The sequence below is a fragment of the Hipposideros armiger genome, unplaced genomic scaffold (genome assembly GCF_001890085.2).
Source record: "Hipposideros armiger isolate ML-2016 unplaced genomic scaffold, ASM189008v1 scaffold_879, whole genome shotgun sequence".
NCBI lineage: Eukaryota > Metazoa > Chordata > Mammalia > Chiroptera > Hipposideridae > Hipposideros > Hipposideros armiger.
In genome coordinates this window covers 543,780-561,606 of record NW_017732229.1, presented here as the reverse complement: position 1 = coordinate 561,606, position 17,827 = coordinate 543,780, and the positions used below count along the sequence as shown (strand labels likewise).

General features: G+C 42.4%; 1 protein-coding gene across 5 annotated transcripts in view; it reads left to right on the top strand.

Annotated features, from left to right (window-relative positions):
* The window catches only part of LOC109374958 (LON peptidase N-terminal domain and RING finger protein 2-like), a 25,256-nt gene extending 8,083 nt beyond the window's left edge, over window positions 1–17,173 (top strand). For 3 of the 5 annotated variants that reach the window (XM_019630003.1, XM_019630001.1, XM_019630002.1), the window contains 5 exons: window positions 1,797–1,918; window positions 3,038–3,196; window positions 6,920–7,082; window positions 10,053–10,202; window positions 13,266–17,173. In XM_019630003.1, coding sequence (XP_019485548.1) covers window positions 1,902–1,918; window positions 3,038–3,196; window positions 6,920–7,082; window positions 10,053–10,202; window positions 13,266–13,460 — 684 coding nt within the window. In that variant the 5' untranslated portion in view covers window positions 1,797–1,901 and the 3' untranslated portion in view covers window positions 13,461–17,173. Of the gene's footprint in view, window positions 1–1,796; window positions 1,919–3,037; window positions 3,197–6,919; window positions 7,083–10,052; window positions 10,203–13,265 lie in introns of those variants that run through there. The other 2 variants (XM_019630004.1, XR_002122496.1) reach the window with 2 other exon arrangements.
* The last annotated feature ends 654 nt before the right edge of the window (window positions 17,174–17,827 follow it).

Here is a 17,827-nt window from a genome sequence, read left to right as displayed (position 1 = left end):
GTGTTTGCTCTCTCTTCCTGCTAACAGCGACATAGCATCTGGCCTGTGGCCTACTTGTCCCCATCTTCACCTGGGCCAGGCCTGGGGATCGCGTGCTTGTTCTGAGTAAAATGCATGTCTTTATGATCACTGTTTGTGGCAGAGACCCTCCATTAACTTCTGTGGTTAATGCTCCCTCGTAGAGGGCTGTGTGATGAGGCAATGCCTGGGAGTGAGCACTAGAATATAAGCTCCTCAGCGACAGACACAACTTCTGTCTTGTTTCCTGTCTATCTCCAGGGACCAGAACACATACTAGAGGTTCAGGAAATCTTTGTTGAATGAATCAATGAATGCATGAATTATTACATGCAAGCTGTACATAGAATAATAAATTAGAATATGATAAAACTAACTAAAATCCAGAATCATAATTTGATCTTTCTTCAATGCAGTCATGAGCTTAGACTTCCTCACATGCATTTTTATAAAGATGAATTCGCCATTACTACGTATTTATAGAAGTCTTGGTTAACATTATGCCAAGTGAAGCACATTTTACTATTATATATTACTCTTCAATAAAAGGATACCATAAACCAACAGTTTATAAAATACCTATGTCATCGATAATGAAAATTATTGTGTTGTGTATTGAGTATTGTGAAGGAAATAAAACTTGTTTCTGCTATTTTTTCTGTGACTGAGGTTCTCAAACACAGTTGTTTGCAGAGGTTGACCTCCTAGTTCTCAGTCAACTCTAGCAATACTCGTAGCTTGTTTGATACCAGCTAAAGGGAAACTGTGCAGTGTGTTGAGGACTCTCCCAGGCATACATGTGAGAAATATGTATGGCCAACCCAGGCCCTGACATGCAGCAAGTTATCAAAGAAACAGCAGCGCATTGAAACCTACCAGGCCTGGGGTCTGGCCTGGGGTCCTACCTGGGGTGTCACGGTGGCTCTAGTCCTTCACCTTTGTGAAACTCAGGTACTTTATTAGTGTAATGTAGATAATACCTATAGCCTAGTACTGTTTTAAGGCCTCACTTATATGAAGCACCTGCCATTGGTACCTGCTGTAATATTAGGATGTCTGAAACAGAGCTGTGATTTGCAAATTCCCATGCCTGAGCTAAAACGATGCACACACACAGGGTAATAGCTTTCCAGCCACATAGGACCCTTTAGCCCATTGATCCCAGCACTTTTTCCTTCAGTTCCCACCTACTTTCCCTTCACATCTGGCTTTAATTTCTTGGTCCCTCACTCTCTTTCTCAATCTCAATAAAGTCAACTCTTTGGCTTTTGCAAGTGTCCGTATAAGTAATGTAGCAAAGCTAGAGAAAAAAAACAACAAAATTGGGAAGATTGGTTTCAGTTTAAATTCACAATCTTAAATCTTAGACTCAAAACATTAGTAGTCATTCTTACTATTCTTCTGTAGTAGCTCTAGTTTTTCACCCTCCCAGATGATTATTTCATGTTTCTCTTCTCTCCCAACAATCTGATCACTTCCTCTCCCCTCCCTGATGTTATGACACATGGTTGGAAATGTAGCAGCCATCAGGATTGGAATGGTCTCACCTTTCCCCCAGGTGAACACCTTCTCCTGCCCTTTTCTCAGTGGAGCATTGGCCCTGTCCCTCCCACCACAGGCTGACTTCCTGCTCTCAATCCCCACCCCTTTTGTCTTCTCAGAAACTGCGCCCCTCCACCTCCCAGTTGACCTTTCCACCTGAGAACAGAGTGTTTTGTCCTTTAGAATTAATGACCATGTGCTATTGATAATTTTTTTAACTTTTTCTTTTGTTACAGTTGTTGGCGAGCAGAAACTTTAATGCAACTATTTTGGCCGAAGTAGTAATCTTTCGATATTTGTCGGATGAACTGTCTAATAGGAAGAGAATTTATGATGAAGAAATGACGGAACTGTCAAAGTAAGTCCTCCAGCTGTATGTACTTGGTCTTGAGTCCAGATGAAAGAAAAAAATCCTTGTTCACCTCATAGCTCTATCCCAGTGTTTTCCCCTCTTGGCAGAGAAATTAGAAAGCCTCAAATAAAACAAATAATTGCAAAGTGTTTGTGGACATTTCATTGAAAGAGGGTATAAGAAATAATTCAAAAGTGTGTTTTAACAAAATTATATAGTTGCTTTTTATATCTAAATAAGTAATAATGACTCTTTCAGAATTGGAAAAGCACAGTATATCAGTATGTAGACACAGAAGGGAAAACAGGATTACAACTCAAAATAGGCTTGACAGTGTTTTTTATCTTTTTAAAGTGATTACAATTTTATGTTGTAGTAACCTTTAACTACTGAACTCTTATCATTCTACTTTTTTTTATTTAGAAGTCATTACCTTCCACTACTGTGTAGTTTTTGTTTTCGTCAGACTTTTTTCTGTAGTGGTCCTAAGTTACAACTTTTTTAAGTCAAGTAATATAATTCAGCATGTTTTCTCTGGTTAAATTAAGATGGGCTTGGCAGGAAACCCAGGTGAGCTGGGAACTTAGCTGTGGTCATTGAGACAGGACTGAGGGTTTTACTTTGCGAATGAGACAATCGAGGTTAGCTAGCTTTTGCAATTTTTTTTAAAGATTTTTATTGGGGAATTAGAGGATGGGAACAGTGCTGGGGAATTGGGGGAAGAGGAACAGACAAGTTGCTGTCGTTTTTGTTCTTCAGTGTAGTTGTGGAGGACGTTGCTTCACTGGCCCAAGTTGGCACCATCATTGCGCTCTTCCCGGGTGAAGCAGATCAGTCACCAGCTTCTGGACGGCCGCTCACGGCGGCTACTGGCCACTCACGCTGGCTGCTGGCTACACACGGTAGCCCATGGCAACCCACTGCAGCAGAGGCTGCAGCCTACGCCGTCGCCGGTGACTCACAGCAGCCCAGCTTCAGGTTGAGCTGTTGTTCGGCATCTTAGCTGTGGAGGGCAGTGTCACTGGCCCTCATATGTGGGATCTGAACTGGGGCCTTCTGGCGTCCCAAGCCAGCCCGTTTCTAGCGGCTCCCACATCTAAGTTCACGTTTTCCCTTACCCTGCAGTCTGACCAGAGACGTCCCCATCTTTGTGTGTGCCATGGCCTTTCCCACCGTCCCATGTCCGCTCCACGTCTTTGAGCCCCGCTACTGGCTTATGATAAGAAGGTGCATGGAAACTGGCACCAAGCGGTTTGGCATGTGTTTATCTGCTGACCACGCAGGGTAAGACTCATCAGCATTCAAAGGGTCCTAATTAAATGTATAATTTGTCGTTTTTCTTGAAGAACAATTTAGAATGTTGAAAATCTCCAGTGGTTCCCACGACATCACAAAGGATAAATTCAGGACCAGCCGTGATGTGATCCCAGCCTTCTTTCGAGCCTCATCTCCTACTCCTTCTTTCAACTATCACACCTGCCAGTACACTTCTCTAAATACAGTTCGTATCTTCATGCCTCCAGGCTTCCCGCTGCCTACAATTCTGTTTTAGTTCATCATTATGCAAAAAAATATGGTTCAATTTTTAAGATGTAAAGGGCTACATCCTCTGTGAAACTTTTGTCTACTTCAGCTTTTACCTCCCCTTGTTGGCATCATTTGTCTTGGGCAGAGGTTCTGAATCAGCAGATAGTTCCGCTCCATGGGCAGCTTTGGAGCTGTGGATCCTTTCCATCGCTTGGTTTCCTAACCCCCTAGGGCTTTGTCAGCACTGCATGGTCATGGTGAGGTCACTACATGCAAGTTCTAGCTGGTAGAAGAGGGACATGTGCTCTTACAGGACTCTGGAGAAAAGGGGCACTTCGCTGCCACTCATGCCTACAGCAAAGGAGGCTGGGAAATGTAGTCCATCATGTGCCAGGGAAAAAGGGAGAATGGATTTTTAGGGACACCCACTAGTTTCCACCACAAATACCTAGAAATACATCTCTTTAAAGGTATGCATAGGACCTTTATGAAGAAAATTCTATGACTTTATTGAAACACGTTCAAGATGATCTAAATAAATGCGGAGAAATATCATGTCATGGGTGCATAGATTCAATGTCATGGAGATGCCAGTTTTACCCAAATTAGTCTATAAATCCAAAATTGCACCAGCCAGCATCCCAAGAGCGTTTTTCCATGGAGTTGCTCAAGCTGATTTTAGAATCAGTACAGAAAAGCCAAAGACTAAGACCATGAAACCTTTTGCCCAGCTGAGCAAGATGGGAGAATTCCTACAGGCTCAGATTTACAAGTCATAGTAAGTAGACCATTTAAACAATACAGAGATAAGAAACAGATCTACTCATATATGGACTCCAAAGTTATATATAATTTTGTGAGAAAAGGGAAACAACTCAATAAAAGGTACTCAGAAAATTACTGGGTAATCAAAATGGGGCAAGAAATCTCTGTCTTACGCCATACACACAAAATAACATGTTTACATTCCCAGTCTGAAATGTGAAAAAGAAAAGATAAAAACATTTAAGAGAAAATATTGGGGATTATCTTTAGAATTAGGAGTAGGGAAAGATTTTTTCTTTTAATCACAAGATGCTGAGAGCATAAAGGAAGAGATTAATAAATTTGACTATATCAAAATTTAATTCATCAAAATCAAAAGCAAAGTGAAAAATCAAGCTCCAGAAGTTCCACTTCTAGAAGGATAGAGAACACTGAGAAGAGTGTTATGTTACTCCAGATAAACTACAGAATGTAAGTTTCTTGAACCCATCAGAGAGTGAAGGCTGCTTGAGGTGAAGGAAAGATAGGACCCTCTAGGAAGAGAATAGACCAGAGTCCCGGCTCACCTGTGGCAGAGCCCAGGAGAAGGAGACGTGTAAGTGTAGGAAGGATTCAGCTAATTTTTCAACCAAATTTCTAATGGCCTTATGTGGACAAGCACAACAGCCTAGATCCCCTGGGAGCTGCAGATGTAAGGGGAGTTTGCACCCCCTCCTACTCACAGATCCTTGTCCACGGATATGGCAAGGTACTCACTGGAGAGACCGGTTCTGCAGCTGAGACAGACTTGAAGGTATCTGCTGATGGCTGCGGCAGGAAGCCCTCCCTTGAGGGGCTCTTCAGGGTGCCTTCATGCACAGCATAGCCTTAGATAGAACAGTCCCCTTAGATCACCAGGAAGAGATAGTTTTATTAGAGGTCCCAGTAGAGGTGTTCAGCAGGCAGTTCATACAGTCATGTAACCTGAGAACCATCACTTTTAGTTTGAAGGTGTGTAAAGAATTGTTCACTGACTTTAGAATCAGATAGCCTTGGGTTCAAAACTTGGCTCTAAACTTTATTAGGGCCTTAGATAAGTTGTTTAATTTTTCTGAGCCTCTGTGTTTCTGTGAGGCTCGAATGAGTACATACTATAAACTCAGTAGGCACAATCAATATCATCAGGATACAGATGACAGTTAAAACCATGAGAGTGAGTTGTAGATGCCTGACCACTGCGCTGTACACCTGAAGCTGAAGCTGAAAAATATTGAATGTCAACTATGAGGTAGGAAAATTAAGTCCGCGAACTCATCCTAGAAAAAGGCTACATACCTCATTGCTGAATATCACTACAGTCACCTTCGAAGCACTCCCCTTGGGAAGCTGTGTACCGACACCAGCGCCTAGTCCACCCTTCAAAGCAATTTTGGAACACTTTTTCTGGAATGGCCATCAGAGCTGTCATCGTATACCCTTGATGTCCTGAATGTCATCAAAATGTCTTCCTTTTAATATTTCCTTTATCTTCAGGTAAATAAAGAAGTCATTGGGGGCCAGATCAGGTGAGTAGGGAGGGTGTTCCAATACATTTATTTGTTTGCTGTCTAAAAACTCCCTCATAGACAGTGCCTTGTGAGCTGGTGCATTGTAGTGATGCAAGAGCCATGAATTGTTGGTGAAAAGTTCAGGTCGTCTAACTTTTTCACTCAGCCTTTTCAGCACTTCCAAATAGTAGACTTGGTTAACTGTCCAGGTGGTACAAATTCATAATGAATAATCCCTCTGATTTCAAAAAAGCTTAGCAACATCGTTGCAACAAGTTCGCAAACTTAATTGTCCAACCTCATATAATTAAAAAAAAACAACTATCTGTATGTGTGTGTGTGTTTGTGTGTGTGTGTGTGTATGTTCATGGAATGTGGAGTACAGCATAGGCAATAGGGTCAATGGAATTAAAACAGCTGTATATGATGTCAGAGGGGTAGTAGATTGGGAAGGGGGGTTATCACTTTGTGAGGGGTGTAAATGTCTAACACATTGTTTTGTACACCTGAAACCAACCAAACAGACAAACAAAAAACCATGAAAGTGGGTAAGATCACCTGGGAGGGGTTTGGAGAAGGATACCTGAGTAGCCATGCCATCCTGGGTAGCCCCAGTGTGTAAGGGACATGTGCAAGAAGGAAGCTGTGAAGGGCTGGACTGGTCAGGGAGGGTGAGAGAGAGCAGCAGAGGGTGTTGGGTCAGCGACAGGTCAGCGGGTCATGCCAAAGTCATTTGCGAATCCCGCTGGGGTATGGAGGTGCAAAATGGAGACAAGGAGATGAAGGCAGTGATTGTAGACAACTTTCCATAGCAGCTAGTGGGGAGGGCAGAGCTGGCCAGCGTCATGGGCATTGGCGAGGACAGCTGAGGGGCTGGTGATTTAAGGTCTGTCTCTCCCCATTTCTTGGGTCCTTCTGAAAGCACTGGCTCACTAGTGGCCAACTGAGGCATGGCGCTCTCAGCTCCAGCCAGTCTTCTACAGCCACAGGTCACCAGTATATTCCTATTTAACATAAGGAATTGCCTACAGGTGTCTCTGAGAAGGTAACCATGCTGGAACGATGTGGAGACACTGTTTGCTTTGTTTGTTTTATTTGTTTTATGCAGTAAGACCCAGACCCACCCAAGAAAAAATGAAGACCTCCTGCATTGTTAAATCATGGTGATTTCTCCTGACTGTCCTTTCAGGATTTCAGAGTATGGCTGCATGCTGGAGATTAAGGATGTCAGGACATTTCCTGATGGCAGTTCAGTTGTTGACGCAATTGGCATTAGTCGGTTCAGAGTCCTAAGCCACCATCACCACGATGGTTACAACACGGCAGACATCGAGTATCTTGAAGATGAAAAGGTGAGGTTTATTTTACTGGTGTACGTTCAAGGATCAGTCACCTTATTTCCCTCTGCATTGTGGAGAAACTGGCCAGATTTTGAATGACAGTATTACTTAGGTCTTCCTTAATTATGCACTTAAGTTATTTATTATCAGTGGATTTTTACATGAGTTGGAGCTGGTAAAAAAGATCACCTTATTGCTGCACATTGTCCCCTGAGTTTGGGGCTGGTCATTTTGATGTTCTAGTCCAGGTACTGGCAAACTTTTTCTATAAAGGGCCACAATGGTAAGCACTTTAGACATTCCAGGCCATATGGTGTCTGTTGCAAGTACTGAACTTGACCGTTGTAGCCTCAGACAGTATGGGAGCAAATTGGCATGGCTGGTTTTCAGCAAAATGTCATTTACAAACACATGATAAACAGGAGTTGACTTCTGAGCCATAGTCAATCCATCTTCTAGAGACTGGTATTAGTTCAATGAGACATAATACAAAACAGTAGTGCTAAAAAATCCCTTCTAATGCTAAGTGTAGAGGCTGGCATCACTTACCCCTTAGGAACCACGTATGTGTCTAATAGAAATATCAGGCCATATAATTTGATAGATTGACAAAATGTTTTGAAGGGATTCTCCAAAAGACTTGTACAAGGGTGTCCATCACAGTCTTATTCATGAATTGCCAGTAACTAGAAACAGCCCAGATGCTCATCATCAGGTGATGGATAAAGAGAGAGTAGTAAATTCATACAGCGGGATACTACTTGGCAACAAAAAGGAACGGACTCCTGACCCACAGAACAATATGGAATAGTCTCAGAGACATTATGTCAAGTGAGAGAAGTGAGACACACACATACTGTGGGGCCCCATTTTCATCCTTCCAACAACATGCAAAGTTCTGGTGATGGAGCTCCGAGAGTGAGGTGGGGGTTGTAACTGGCTGGAGAGGGGGAGCAGGAATCCTAGGTGACGGTGGTGTCCTTGACCCTGTGTAGGGTGGTGGATACGCTGTAGTGTGGTTGACAAAACCCTTTGAGCTAAGCAATTAAGATCTATGCATTTCGTATGTAAATGATACTGCAACAAAAACATGAAAACTATTTAGGAGGAGGACATCCTTGGAATAACCGTATCTTTTGGATTCTTTGGTTCACTTTGGAGAGCCTTCAGCAGTCTCACATCACACTAGGAGTTGCCCTGGGGACAGCAGTGTCCATGCGTGGCACCTGTGGGTAGAGTCCCACTCACAGCACCAGCTCTGTCTTCCTTCCAGCAGCTGTTTCTGGTCAGTTGTGAGCACAGCGCCCCCGTGTGGAAGGCCCAGCGAGTCACACTCCAAGGCCTTGGGCCGGCAGCTGGGCTTAAAGGCTGTGACTCGGTGTGCTATTTCCCAGGGTCTCTGCTCCACTGGGAGGGTTTCTGAGCTGTTCTTGTGGATGATGCTTTGGATGGTGTATGCACTTATTTTAAAGTGGGAGCCTAGATAGCTGCAACATGAAATAATACTAGGGTTTTCTTTTTTAAAGGAAACCTTCAACTACATAATACTTGATATATATAAATCAAATTGAGAATGGCTATATGCATTACAACCTAATCTCTAGGTTTACCATAGTATTCACAGGCACTGGAATTTTACAACTAGAGGGTTTATTCCCATTTTATAGATGAGAAAAAGTCTATTCTAAGGAGGCTGTGTAACTGGCTGACATTCCCAAAAGAGTCGGTGATGTAGCCAGAAAGAACCTGGTTCCCTGGTTCCCAGTCCATTGCGTTTCCCACTCGGGTGTTCCTAAGTAGAACTGAGACATTAAAATGAGCGAGTGGGCAGCAGGATAAGCACCCGGAAGCGAAGCCTGCTCAGTCTGAGGTGTAGGCCCCCCACTAACACAAGGCTGATGCATTGAATGAATGTCACTGTCACACACCTTTGGGAATACAGTTTGGGGACATGGAATACTGTTTTTAAAATGTCTTACTCTTGGACTTGGTAATTCTGCTTCTAGAAACTATCATGATGGAATGACAGCCCCTTTTGTCACCACAGAAAAACCACCAAAATCCCCCCAGACCACTTTTGCATAAATATTTATATTACTATGTTATTTTAAAAACTGTAAAATTGGGCCAGCCGAGTGGCTCAGTTGGTTAAGAGCTCGCTCAAGAGTGCGAGCTCTGAGCAACAGGGCCGCCGGTTGGATTCCCACATGGGCCAGTGACGCTGCACCCAAGCTGAGCTGTCGCTGAGCTGCCAGTAGGTGGCAGGATGGCTCAGCTGGTGAGAGCACGTGCTCCTAACAGCAAGACTGCCTGTTCAATGGTGGACTACGCCCGCCCACAACTAAGACTGAATCGGCACCTTGAACTGAGCTGCCACCCGGGTGGCTCAGTGGATAGAGTATGCGCTCTTAACAACAAGGCTGCTGGTTCGACTCCTGCATGGGATGGTGGCTACGCCCACCTGCAACTAAGATTGTAACACAGCACCTTGAGCTTAGAGGCCACGAGCTGCTGACGGGCAGCCAGATGGCGACTGGCGCCCTCCACAACTAAGATTGATGAACAACAACTTGGCTGGTCCTCCTCCCCAATTCCCCAACAGTGTTCCCCTCCCCCAATTCCCCAATTTAAAAAAAACAACTGTAAAATTAGAAACAATGTAAATATGATGGTGTGAATGAATGAGTAAATGATGCTATAACTCAAATATATGATTGCCTGTAGCCATTGAAAATTATTTTTAATAACATGGGATATGTCCTGATAATGTAGTGTTAACAGAAAAATCAGGATATTGTAATAGATAGGGTAGAGTCTCCACTACGGGGATTGTCTGTTGTGTATCATCTTGTTTACAAAACACTAATGAATGATCAAAGCAATAAATGCCAAGAATCCACTTAGCAGGCGCAGCAGAGGCCGCCGGCTATAGTGTGTGTGTACTAATCACCGGTTGATGGTCCTCTGTTTTCTCCTGATCAGATGGAAGGTCCAGCATACGAAGAACTGACTACACTTCATTACTCAGTTTATCAACAGTCTGTTTCCTGGTTTACTTCACTCCTGGATCACATGAGAGAACAAATCTTAAGTCATTTTGGGTTAATGCCAGACAGGGAACCTGAGCCTCAGGTATATTCTCCTGTTTTCTGTCCTAATGTTATTAGTTCCTGCTGTACTGTGCTAAGACCCATCATTCTAAAGGAGACTCTGGCAGAACTATGCTCCATGCTCCATTATGGTAGCGTAGTAACAGCCCAAAGAAGCACCTCCCAGAGTAGCCTGTGCCCCTTGGAGCAAAACGATAAATGCTTTCTGGTTAATGCTACATAAAGGTCATTTCTTTCCTGTCAGAGATCAGTTTCTTCTGATTGGCTGTCAGCTTCTGTCCCCTCACTTCTCTCACCCACATCATAAGATTTAAATAGGAATCTTAGTTTTTTGGCATCAACACAGTGTTTGGCACATCACGTTGCCTTGACCTGATACACAGGTATGGAATAAATAAAGAGAAAATCCCCTAATTCTTGTGAAGTTAGAAGCTTTCCTTCCTTTGAAGTACCCGTCTCACCGTCACCATGGGTTTTCTCAGGCTCCCTATGGGTGCTCTTGGTGAAGCTGCTTTCTTCAGCACACAATGGGCTTCAAGTTTATCAAGCCTTTCCAAATGCAGATGATGGCTCTCCTGTGCAGGTGGGTGACAGAGCAGACAGGAACAGTTTAGGGTTGTGACCGAGAGCACGTGGTACACACACACACACACACACACACACACACACACACACACACCCTCCTCCTCCTCCCCACCACTCCTCCCGTACATACCTGTCTTGGAGAAAGCAGGACTCCTCTCAGCGGGTCTAGGGGAAGATGAAAGGCCCTTTCTTTTCCATCCATTTCGTCATCTTTTGCTGTCTGTTGAGGGCGTCTCTCTTTTACCCCTACCTGAGCTCTGTCTTTTTCAACCAAGAATGGCCTCTAAGCCTTTCCTCGCCCTCCACTCTCTTAGGCAGTAGCTCACATTCAGGGAGCCAGGTGGTTACACTAACTGGCATGAAGGCATGGATTGTTCTTTTTTGTAGGGGTTTTTGCATATTGTTAACCCACATTTATCTCTAATTGGGAGATGTATTAGCTTTCTATTACTGCTATAACAAATTACTCAAATGTAGTGGCTTAAAACAACAGAAATGTATTATATTACAGTTCTGGAGGTCAAGTTGGAAACAGGCGTCACCGGACTATGACCAGGCTGATGGCAGGTCTTTCTGGGGGCCCTAAACGGAAACCCATTTCCTTGCCTTCTCCAGCTTCTAACGGCTGGCTGGCATTCCTTGCTTCCGCCCCTCCCTCCGTCTTGGAAGCCAGCAAGACTGCACTCTCTGCCCCTGCTGCTTTAGTCACATCTCCCTCTGAGCACAGCCCAGGGAAGTTCTCTGCTTTAGGACCTATGTGATGAGATGGGGCCCACTGCGATAACCCAGCATAACCCCCGCCCCATCCCAGGGTTCTTAGTCACACCTGCGAGGGGCTTTTTGCCACGTAAGCTTTCATGTTCACGGGTTTCAGGAATTAGGGCGCGGACACCCTTGGTAGACCGTGTTTCTTCCTACCAGAGAGGATTTTAGGTAGTATATGGGGGACATTTTTATGCTGAGGCCCTCCCCACTCCGTATGCTGCCCAGTTTTCTTTCCCACTGTAGGACAAGGAGTGAGAGGTGTGAGTCATACAGAGGGTGCTTTTCTCCAACACTTGTGCTTGTTCCCTCGGAAGGGAGGCTGGTGCCTTCTCACAGTGACTCGGCTACCCTGTGCACTTGGCCTCATGGCTACTCCTACTCTTGCAGTCAAATCTACTTCCCCCTAAGCTGAGGGGACCTCAGTGTCCACCCTCTCTGTTCCCAATTGGGATTCTGCACCTTTGGAGTGGGAATGGAGGAAAATCCAAGACACTAGAAACAAGGAGACCTGGGTATCTTGGTTCTAGTACCAGGAATACTGAGAACATATTTATAATCAGCTTTTGCTTAGAGCTCAATCCAGAAGTGCCTGTTTGCTTATGTGAAATAAAGCCTATTGGGTAGCATAATAATTCATATATAGGTGGTTCCAAATGTGTATACACTTTTTAAGAAAGGAAAACTGTATTAAAATTGTAATAATAAATACCGATAACAAAAGACAAATACAAATCACGTTTGGCTTCTGCAATGTCAAGAGGTGCTCAAAGTGGTTACGTAACATCAGTATCCAGATACTTCTGATTATGGCGAACTACTGCTTGAGCAACGCTGACCAGTGTCCACTTGTAAACATTTTTTTGGCACGCCTGGTATATGTATATATGTGTGTGTGTACACCCACACACACATATACAGTTGATCCTTGAATAGCTTGGGGGTTAGGGGTGCACAGTTGAAAATCCACATATAACTTTTGACTTCCGCCAAACTTAAGTTGTCCCTTGGTATCTGCTGTCAGTTGGCTCCAAGACTCCCCCACAGCCCCACCGTGATACCAAAATCTGTGATGCTCAAGTTCCCTATATAAAATGGCGTAGATCCGTGCGTACAGTTGGCCCTCCCCATCCATGGATTCCCAACCGCGGATCGAAAACAGTATAGGAGTTTGTTGACAAAATCCACATATAAGTGGACCCAGGCAGTTCAAACCCATGTTCTTCAAGGGTTGACTGTAATTAATAGTAAGTCACACATATAGATGTTTCTTATATGTGCACATTTGGCACATTGATTTTATTATAAAATTTATTTAATTATAACACTTAAACTTATATATAAATTTTAGCCTTTGTGATATTATACTTTATGTAGTAGGTTTAAAACTTAAACAATAACACAGAGCATTGGAAAGAGAAGATAAAAATTATTGTCTCTTCTGCCCAGTATACACTTTCAACTGTAGTCTTGAGAGAACAGAATCAACTAATTCATAGAATTTCTCTGCCGAAGATGCTTTTCTTTCAAGTTCTTTTGTGAGTCCCCCCACGTTTAAATGTGTAACATAAGAGTAACCTGTATTTTGAGGGCCGAATGAACTGTGAAGTATTCCTGAACTAGGAGGTGGCATTTAATTCTTGTTCATCTGTCTGTTGGTGAAACGAAAGACAACGTTGAGGGAACAGGGTTGCATTTTAGGCACTAATTTTGTGTTTTCCTTTTGTTTCTTTTGCAGAGCAATCCTAGTGGACCTGCTTGGTCATGGTGGATCCTGGCGGTGTTGCCCTTGGAAAGCAAGGCTCAGCTGGCTATCCTTGGCATGACCTCACTTAAGGAGCGTCTGCTCGCCATTCGGCGAATATTAGTCATCATCACTCGTAAGATGAATAGTCGGCAAGAGCTGGTTAATAGCAGGGAGTGGAATAATTGATTTTCTCTGTCAAGGTTTCTGGAAGCCCTTGGACTTCTATGAGGAGTACCAGGCATGCACAAGCAGCATTCCATCCCATTCATGGCACTTTGTAAAATGCTTGTTGATAGTGTTACAAAATGGAACACTTAGCAAACACTGACTCCTACTCAAGTTAAAAGTCTGTGCCTGGTGAAGTCTGACTCTGTACAAGGTTAGTCTGATGTTTGAATGGAGCCCTTGGTTGGAAAACAACCCAAGAAAATCTCTGTGAAGCAGCTGCTTCTGGTGTGCAGTCCCCTGAAAGCATGGACACTACAAATGGTTACAAGTGGTTGAGGTTTTACTAAAAAGGACTCCCTTCCCAGTACAGCGCCTGCTACACTTGATGGGAACAGCATGCTTCAGGTGCTAGACAAGAAGGGGGAAACCACCTTTTTATCTGGAAGCAGCTTTCTCAGAGCACAGACTAACCTAAAATTTGCTTAGGCTTCATGTGTCACTGTGAAGTTGTCTGTGAAATTAAGGACTCTAACCAATAGTCCAGTGCAGGAGCCAAAATTAAGCCTTACCCAAGAAGTAGTAGCCACCGGATAGAACTGTGTTTTATGTCCTGTAGTAGTTGAAGATGTTATAAATTGCGTGTTGTAATCAGGGACTGTCAACATACACGAAGGTGTACCAGGGATATAGAAATATTTGAAGCCGGTATAGTTGATTTGAGGATATAAATTTATACACCCTCAATAAAGAGTAAACAAAAGTGAGTTAAAACTATACGTGCATTGGGATATCAAATGTACAACCCAACTAGTGCAAAGCGCCCCTTGAAAGCATACCCCTGTCACATTAATTCAATGGGTACTAAGCACTTAAGAACTAGTCATTTTTTTCTACTAGGATTTGCACTAGAAATTAGGCCCCATCAGTAAATCTGAGATCACCTTACATCCACTAATAATATGCAGACGTTAAAAAGCTGCTGTGAAATGAGAATCTATTCCAGGAAAACATACCAGGAGAATAAGATAGTATATAAGGAGACTCGATGGAAAACTGCATTAATAGTCCAGGAGAGAGAAGGCTGCTGGCAATGGAGCAAAGGAAGGACATTAATATATAATGTGGAGAATGTGCAAGTTTATACCAGTTTTGATGTAGAGCTGAATGAGGGGAATCTTCATAGACGACTCCCTCCTGTTTAATAGCTACTGTTTAATAAATACTGAGAGAACTGGAACTAGAGGATGAGTATATGCAGAAGATGAAGCTTAGTAATGAACAGCACAAAGGCTGGATTGCATATGAAAAAGAGAGTTGTTTTAAGATGAAAGATAATAGATTAAGTTTGTATTTGTATGGAAATGTTCAGAAAAGAGAGGGAAGATGGTATGTGATGTAAATATTCAGCAAGCTTTTCTCCAACCTCAACCTAGAAATTATCTCTTTTTTTTATAACAAGTTTTACAATGATCAAGCAGGTATTATCTGTTAAAGAACAGTATGTGTAACTTCCAACCTCTAATGCATATTGGTAATATTGATTGGAATAACCATTTGAACCTGACAAACAAGCTGGTATATTTAGTTGGCTTCTTGGTCTGTGAGGTGGATGTTCTTAAGTGAAAGGTGACAAGGACCAGGCTAGAGAGCAGATCACAGCTATAAGCTTTTCTTTATTCATTCAAGGTATACAGTTTTTGAGTTTCAAAAGATATATGTCATAATACCAAATATTGGTGGTTTATCCATCCATCACATATTTTATTAGAAAGACTTTATAATCATAGCTTTAAAAAGTGTAGTAGTTTTCAATAGCTAAAACTCAGTTTCATCCCAGAGGTTGGAAAATAACTATACTTGTTTTATTTACTTAGTCATAAAGAGAAAATTTAAAAGTATTTTCCAATCATATGTTTCCAGTGCCTCACATAATTGTGAATCTCAGATCTCATCTTGAACATGGCTTAAAGAAAGGCCATTTGGCCAAGTGACTTGTAAATGATTTTAGTAATGCATGTACTGTATTAACAACAGTATCCAGCTTTCTTAGGCATCATAACCTAACCTGATCATTTAGGGAAAAAAAAACCAAAAAACTTCATCTAGCCTTCCAGAAGACCTGTATTAGAAATGGTTCGTGAAAATGGGTCTGTATTGACCAGTCTCTTCCTCTTTTAGAAAATCTTTTTCTACCTTAAAACCATATTTGGACATTTACCATTGCTGTTTCCATTTGGGGTGTCTAAGTAACCCCAAGGCCATCATTTCTCCAGGAGCCTTCCTGAAGTCAAGTTTTTGTGCTCAGAGCATTAAGGCTTTTCCCATAACTGTCGGAAGCTATTGCTTTCTTAACCCTCTTTAAATGTCATATCTCACATTCTTTAACCAGAACCATCAAGTTGTCTCTTCCTGAGTCTGTCTGCCTCTTCCTGAGTCATCTTCTCATTCTGAGTGTTCTTATGTAAAAGCCTGTTCAACAGTAATGATGCAGACGGAGCAACACAAATTTTTGTTGTTTTCGTTTCTTGAAACTGAAGGGACTTGACTGTGATCACCTCACGCTCTGTCCAGCATCCCACCTCCACACAGTGCAAAGTGGGAGCAGAGCAGTACTTCCTGAGCACTTAGATTAAGTTATTTATCAGCAAGTCCAACCAAGGAAATAATATCCCAAGTCATATTATGAAGGAAGCTTCCTTTTACAAACTTAAAAAAATGAAAGAAACCCAAACTCCAGTGGGCTGCAAATCTAGTTAAAGCAGCACAGTTCCCTTTTTTCTTCCTGCCCTCCCCACCCCACCTTCTTTCTATCATGGAGATATCATTTCTAAGGATTTCTCAGAAAAGAATATAATCTCTCCTTCAAAGTCAGAGCATCCCAGTTTAATTTTACTGAAAACGTTCCAGCAGTAATGCTCTAGTTACATCCGAATAAAACAGAATCTACTCAGAGTAATAACAGTTTGGGGGAGTAATCCTTCTCTTAATACAGTACTTCCTGTTAGATATTTTTCCATTTACTCTCCTAAGTGGCTTCACTCATAATTCCAGCTCTGCCTGTATCTTTGAAATGCAGCTGATACCCTGACAGGCAGTTTTCTGAAAGCCCATGAGATTTTTAGCGTTATCACATCCCCTCGGTCACCTGTCTTCAGAGCTGAAAGAATATTTTTTAAAGTTCCAAATGAAAACAATTAAACATTTAAGGTTTATCCATGGAAACACAATCATTTTTTATGAATTCATGTGCCAAAATTTTGAGTATTATCCCATTTTTATGACCACAGAGATGTCCTTTCTTTTCTAACCACCCCCATCCCCTGCCCAGGCCAAAAAAAACCACCATGACTGTTTAATAAGTTGTATCTCAATTTTTAACATACATCAAGTCTTACACAGGACGTTTGAATTATCAAGGAACAAAGTAGATGGTAGAATTACCATGAACTATGTATGATACTGTCATTTTGTCATATTCGTAAAATTACTTGAAAGTTGGCTGCTGTTGTAATAAAAATATTCCATTGCTTGACATAGAAGTCATTATGATTTTTAAGTTGCTTTTTAAAAAGTGCTCACCTGTTTCTTCTCCCTTCTTTCTTCTTTTGTGTTTTCTCCCACCACTTACGTAAATTACTTTGGCAAATACCACTCTTTAAAATTGAAGTGCTACCTATCAACTAATAATAAAAAAAATGTGAACGATACAGATAGATAGCCCATTAGGAGGAAAATAAGTGTGGGTCATTTCTTTTTGTTTGAAGCACGACATTTTAGTTTTCCCCAGTTATGCCTGTGGAATGGGGTGGGGTGGTCTCCAATTTCCACTTTTAACATGAGTGGCAGTGGCAGCTCACAGCAGAAAACTCTTCCTCTTTTAGCACCAACAATGGTTTTAGCACCAAAACCCAGGAAAGCTAGGTCTGAATGGGTAGGGTGAGCTGTGCCAGGTCCACACAGGGAGAAAATTGAACCCTGAATGTTGTTGGATATCACCTCCTCTCTACTAGGGCCAAGCCATTGACTTCTGACTCCTAGGAGAAGGTCTTTCCACCTTTACAACTCCTCACCTTAACTTTCACCTCCCAACTGCTAAAAAAAACTTTACCAAAAGCTGCTGAACCCCGTAAAGTAGCTTTTTGTAGTGGATCTGCTTTTAGGTGAATAGTAAAACTTAAATATTAGAAAATTGCAGTAGCATAAACTAAAGAAGAAAGTAAAGCGTCACCATTGCACTTGGTCAAGATGGGGACATTAACTCCGATGTGTGCCTGGGTCTGAATTTATAAAGGTGACTGAGTGACAACACAGAGGTCAATGCCACTGAAAGAAAAGTTTGTTGTTACTCAGTTCCCCTCGAAAGGAGAGGCATGGCACGACACGTG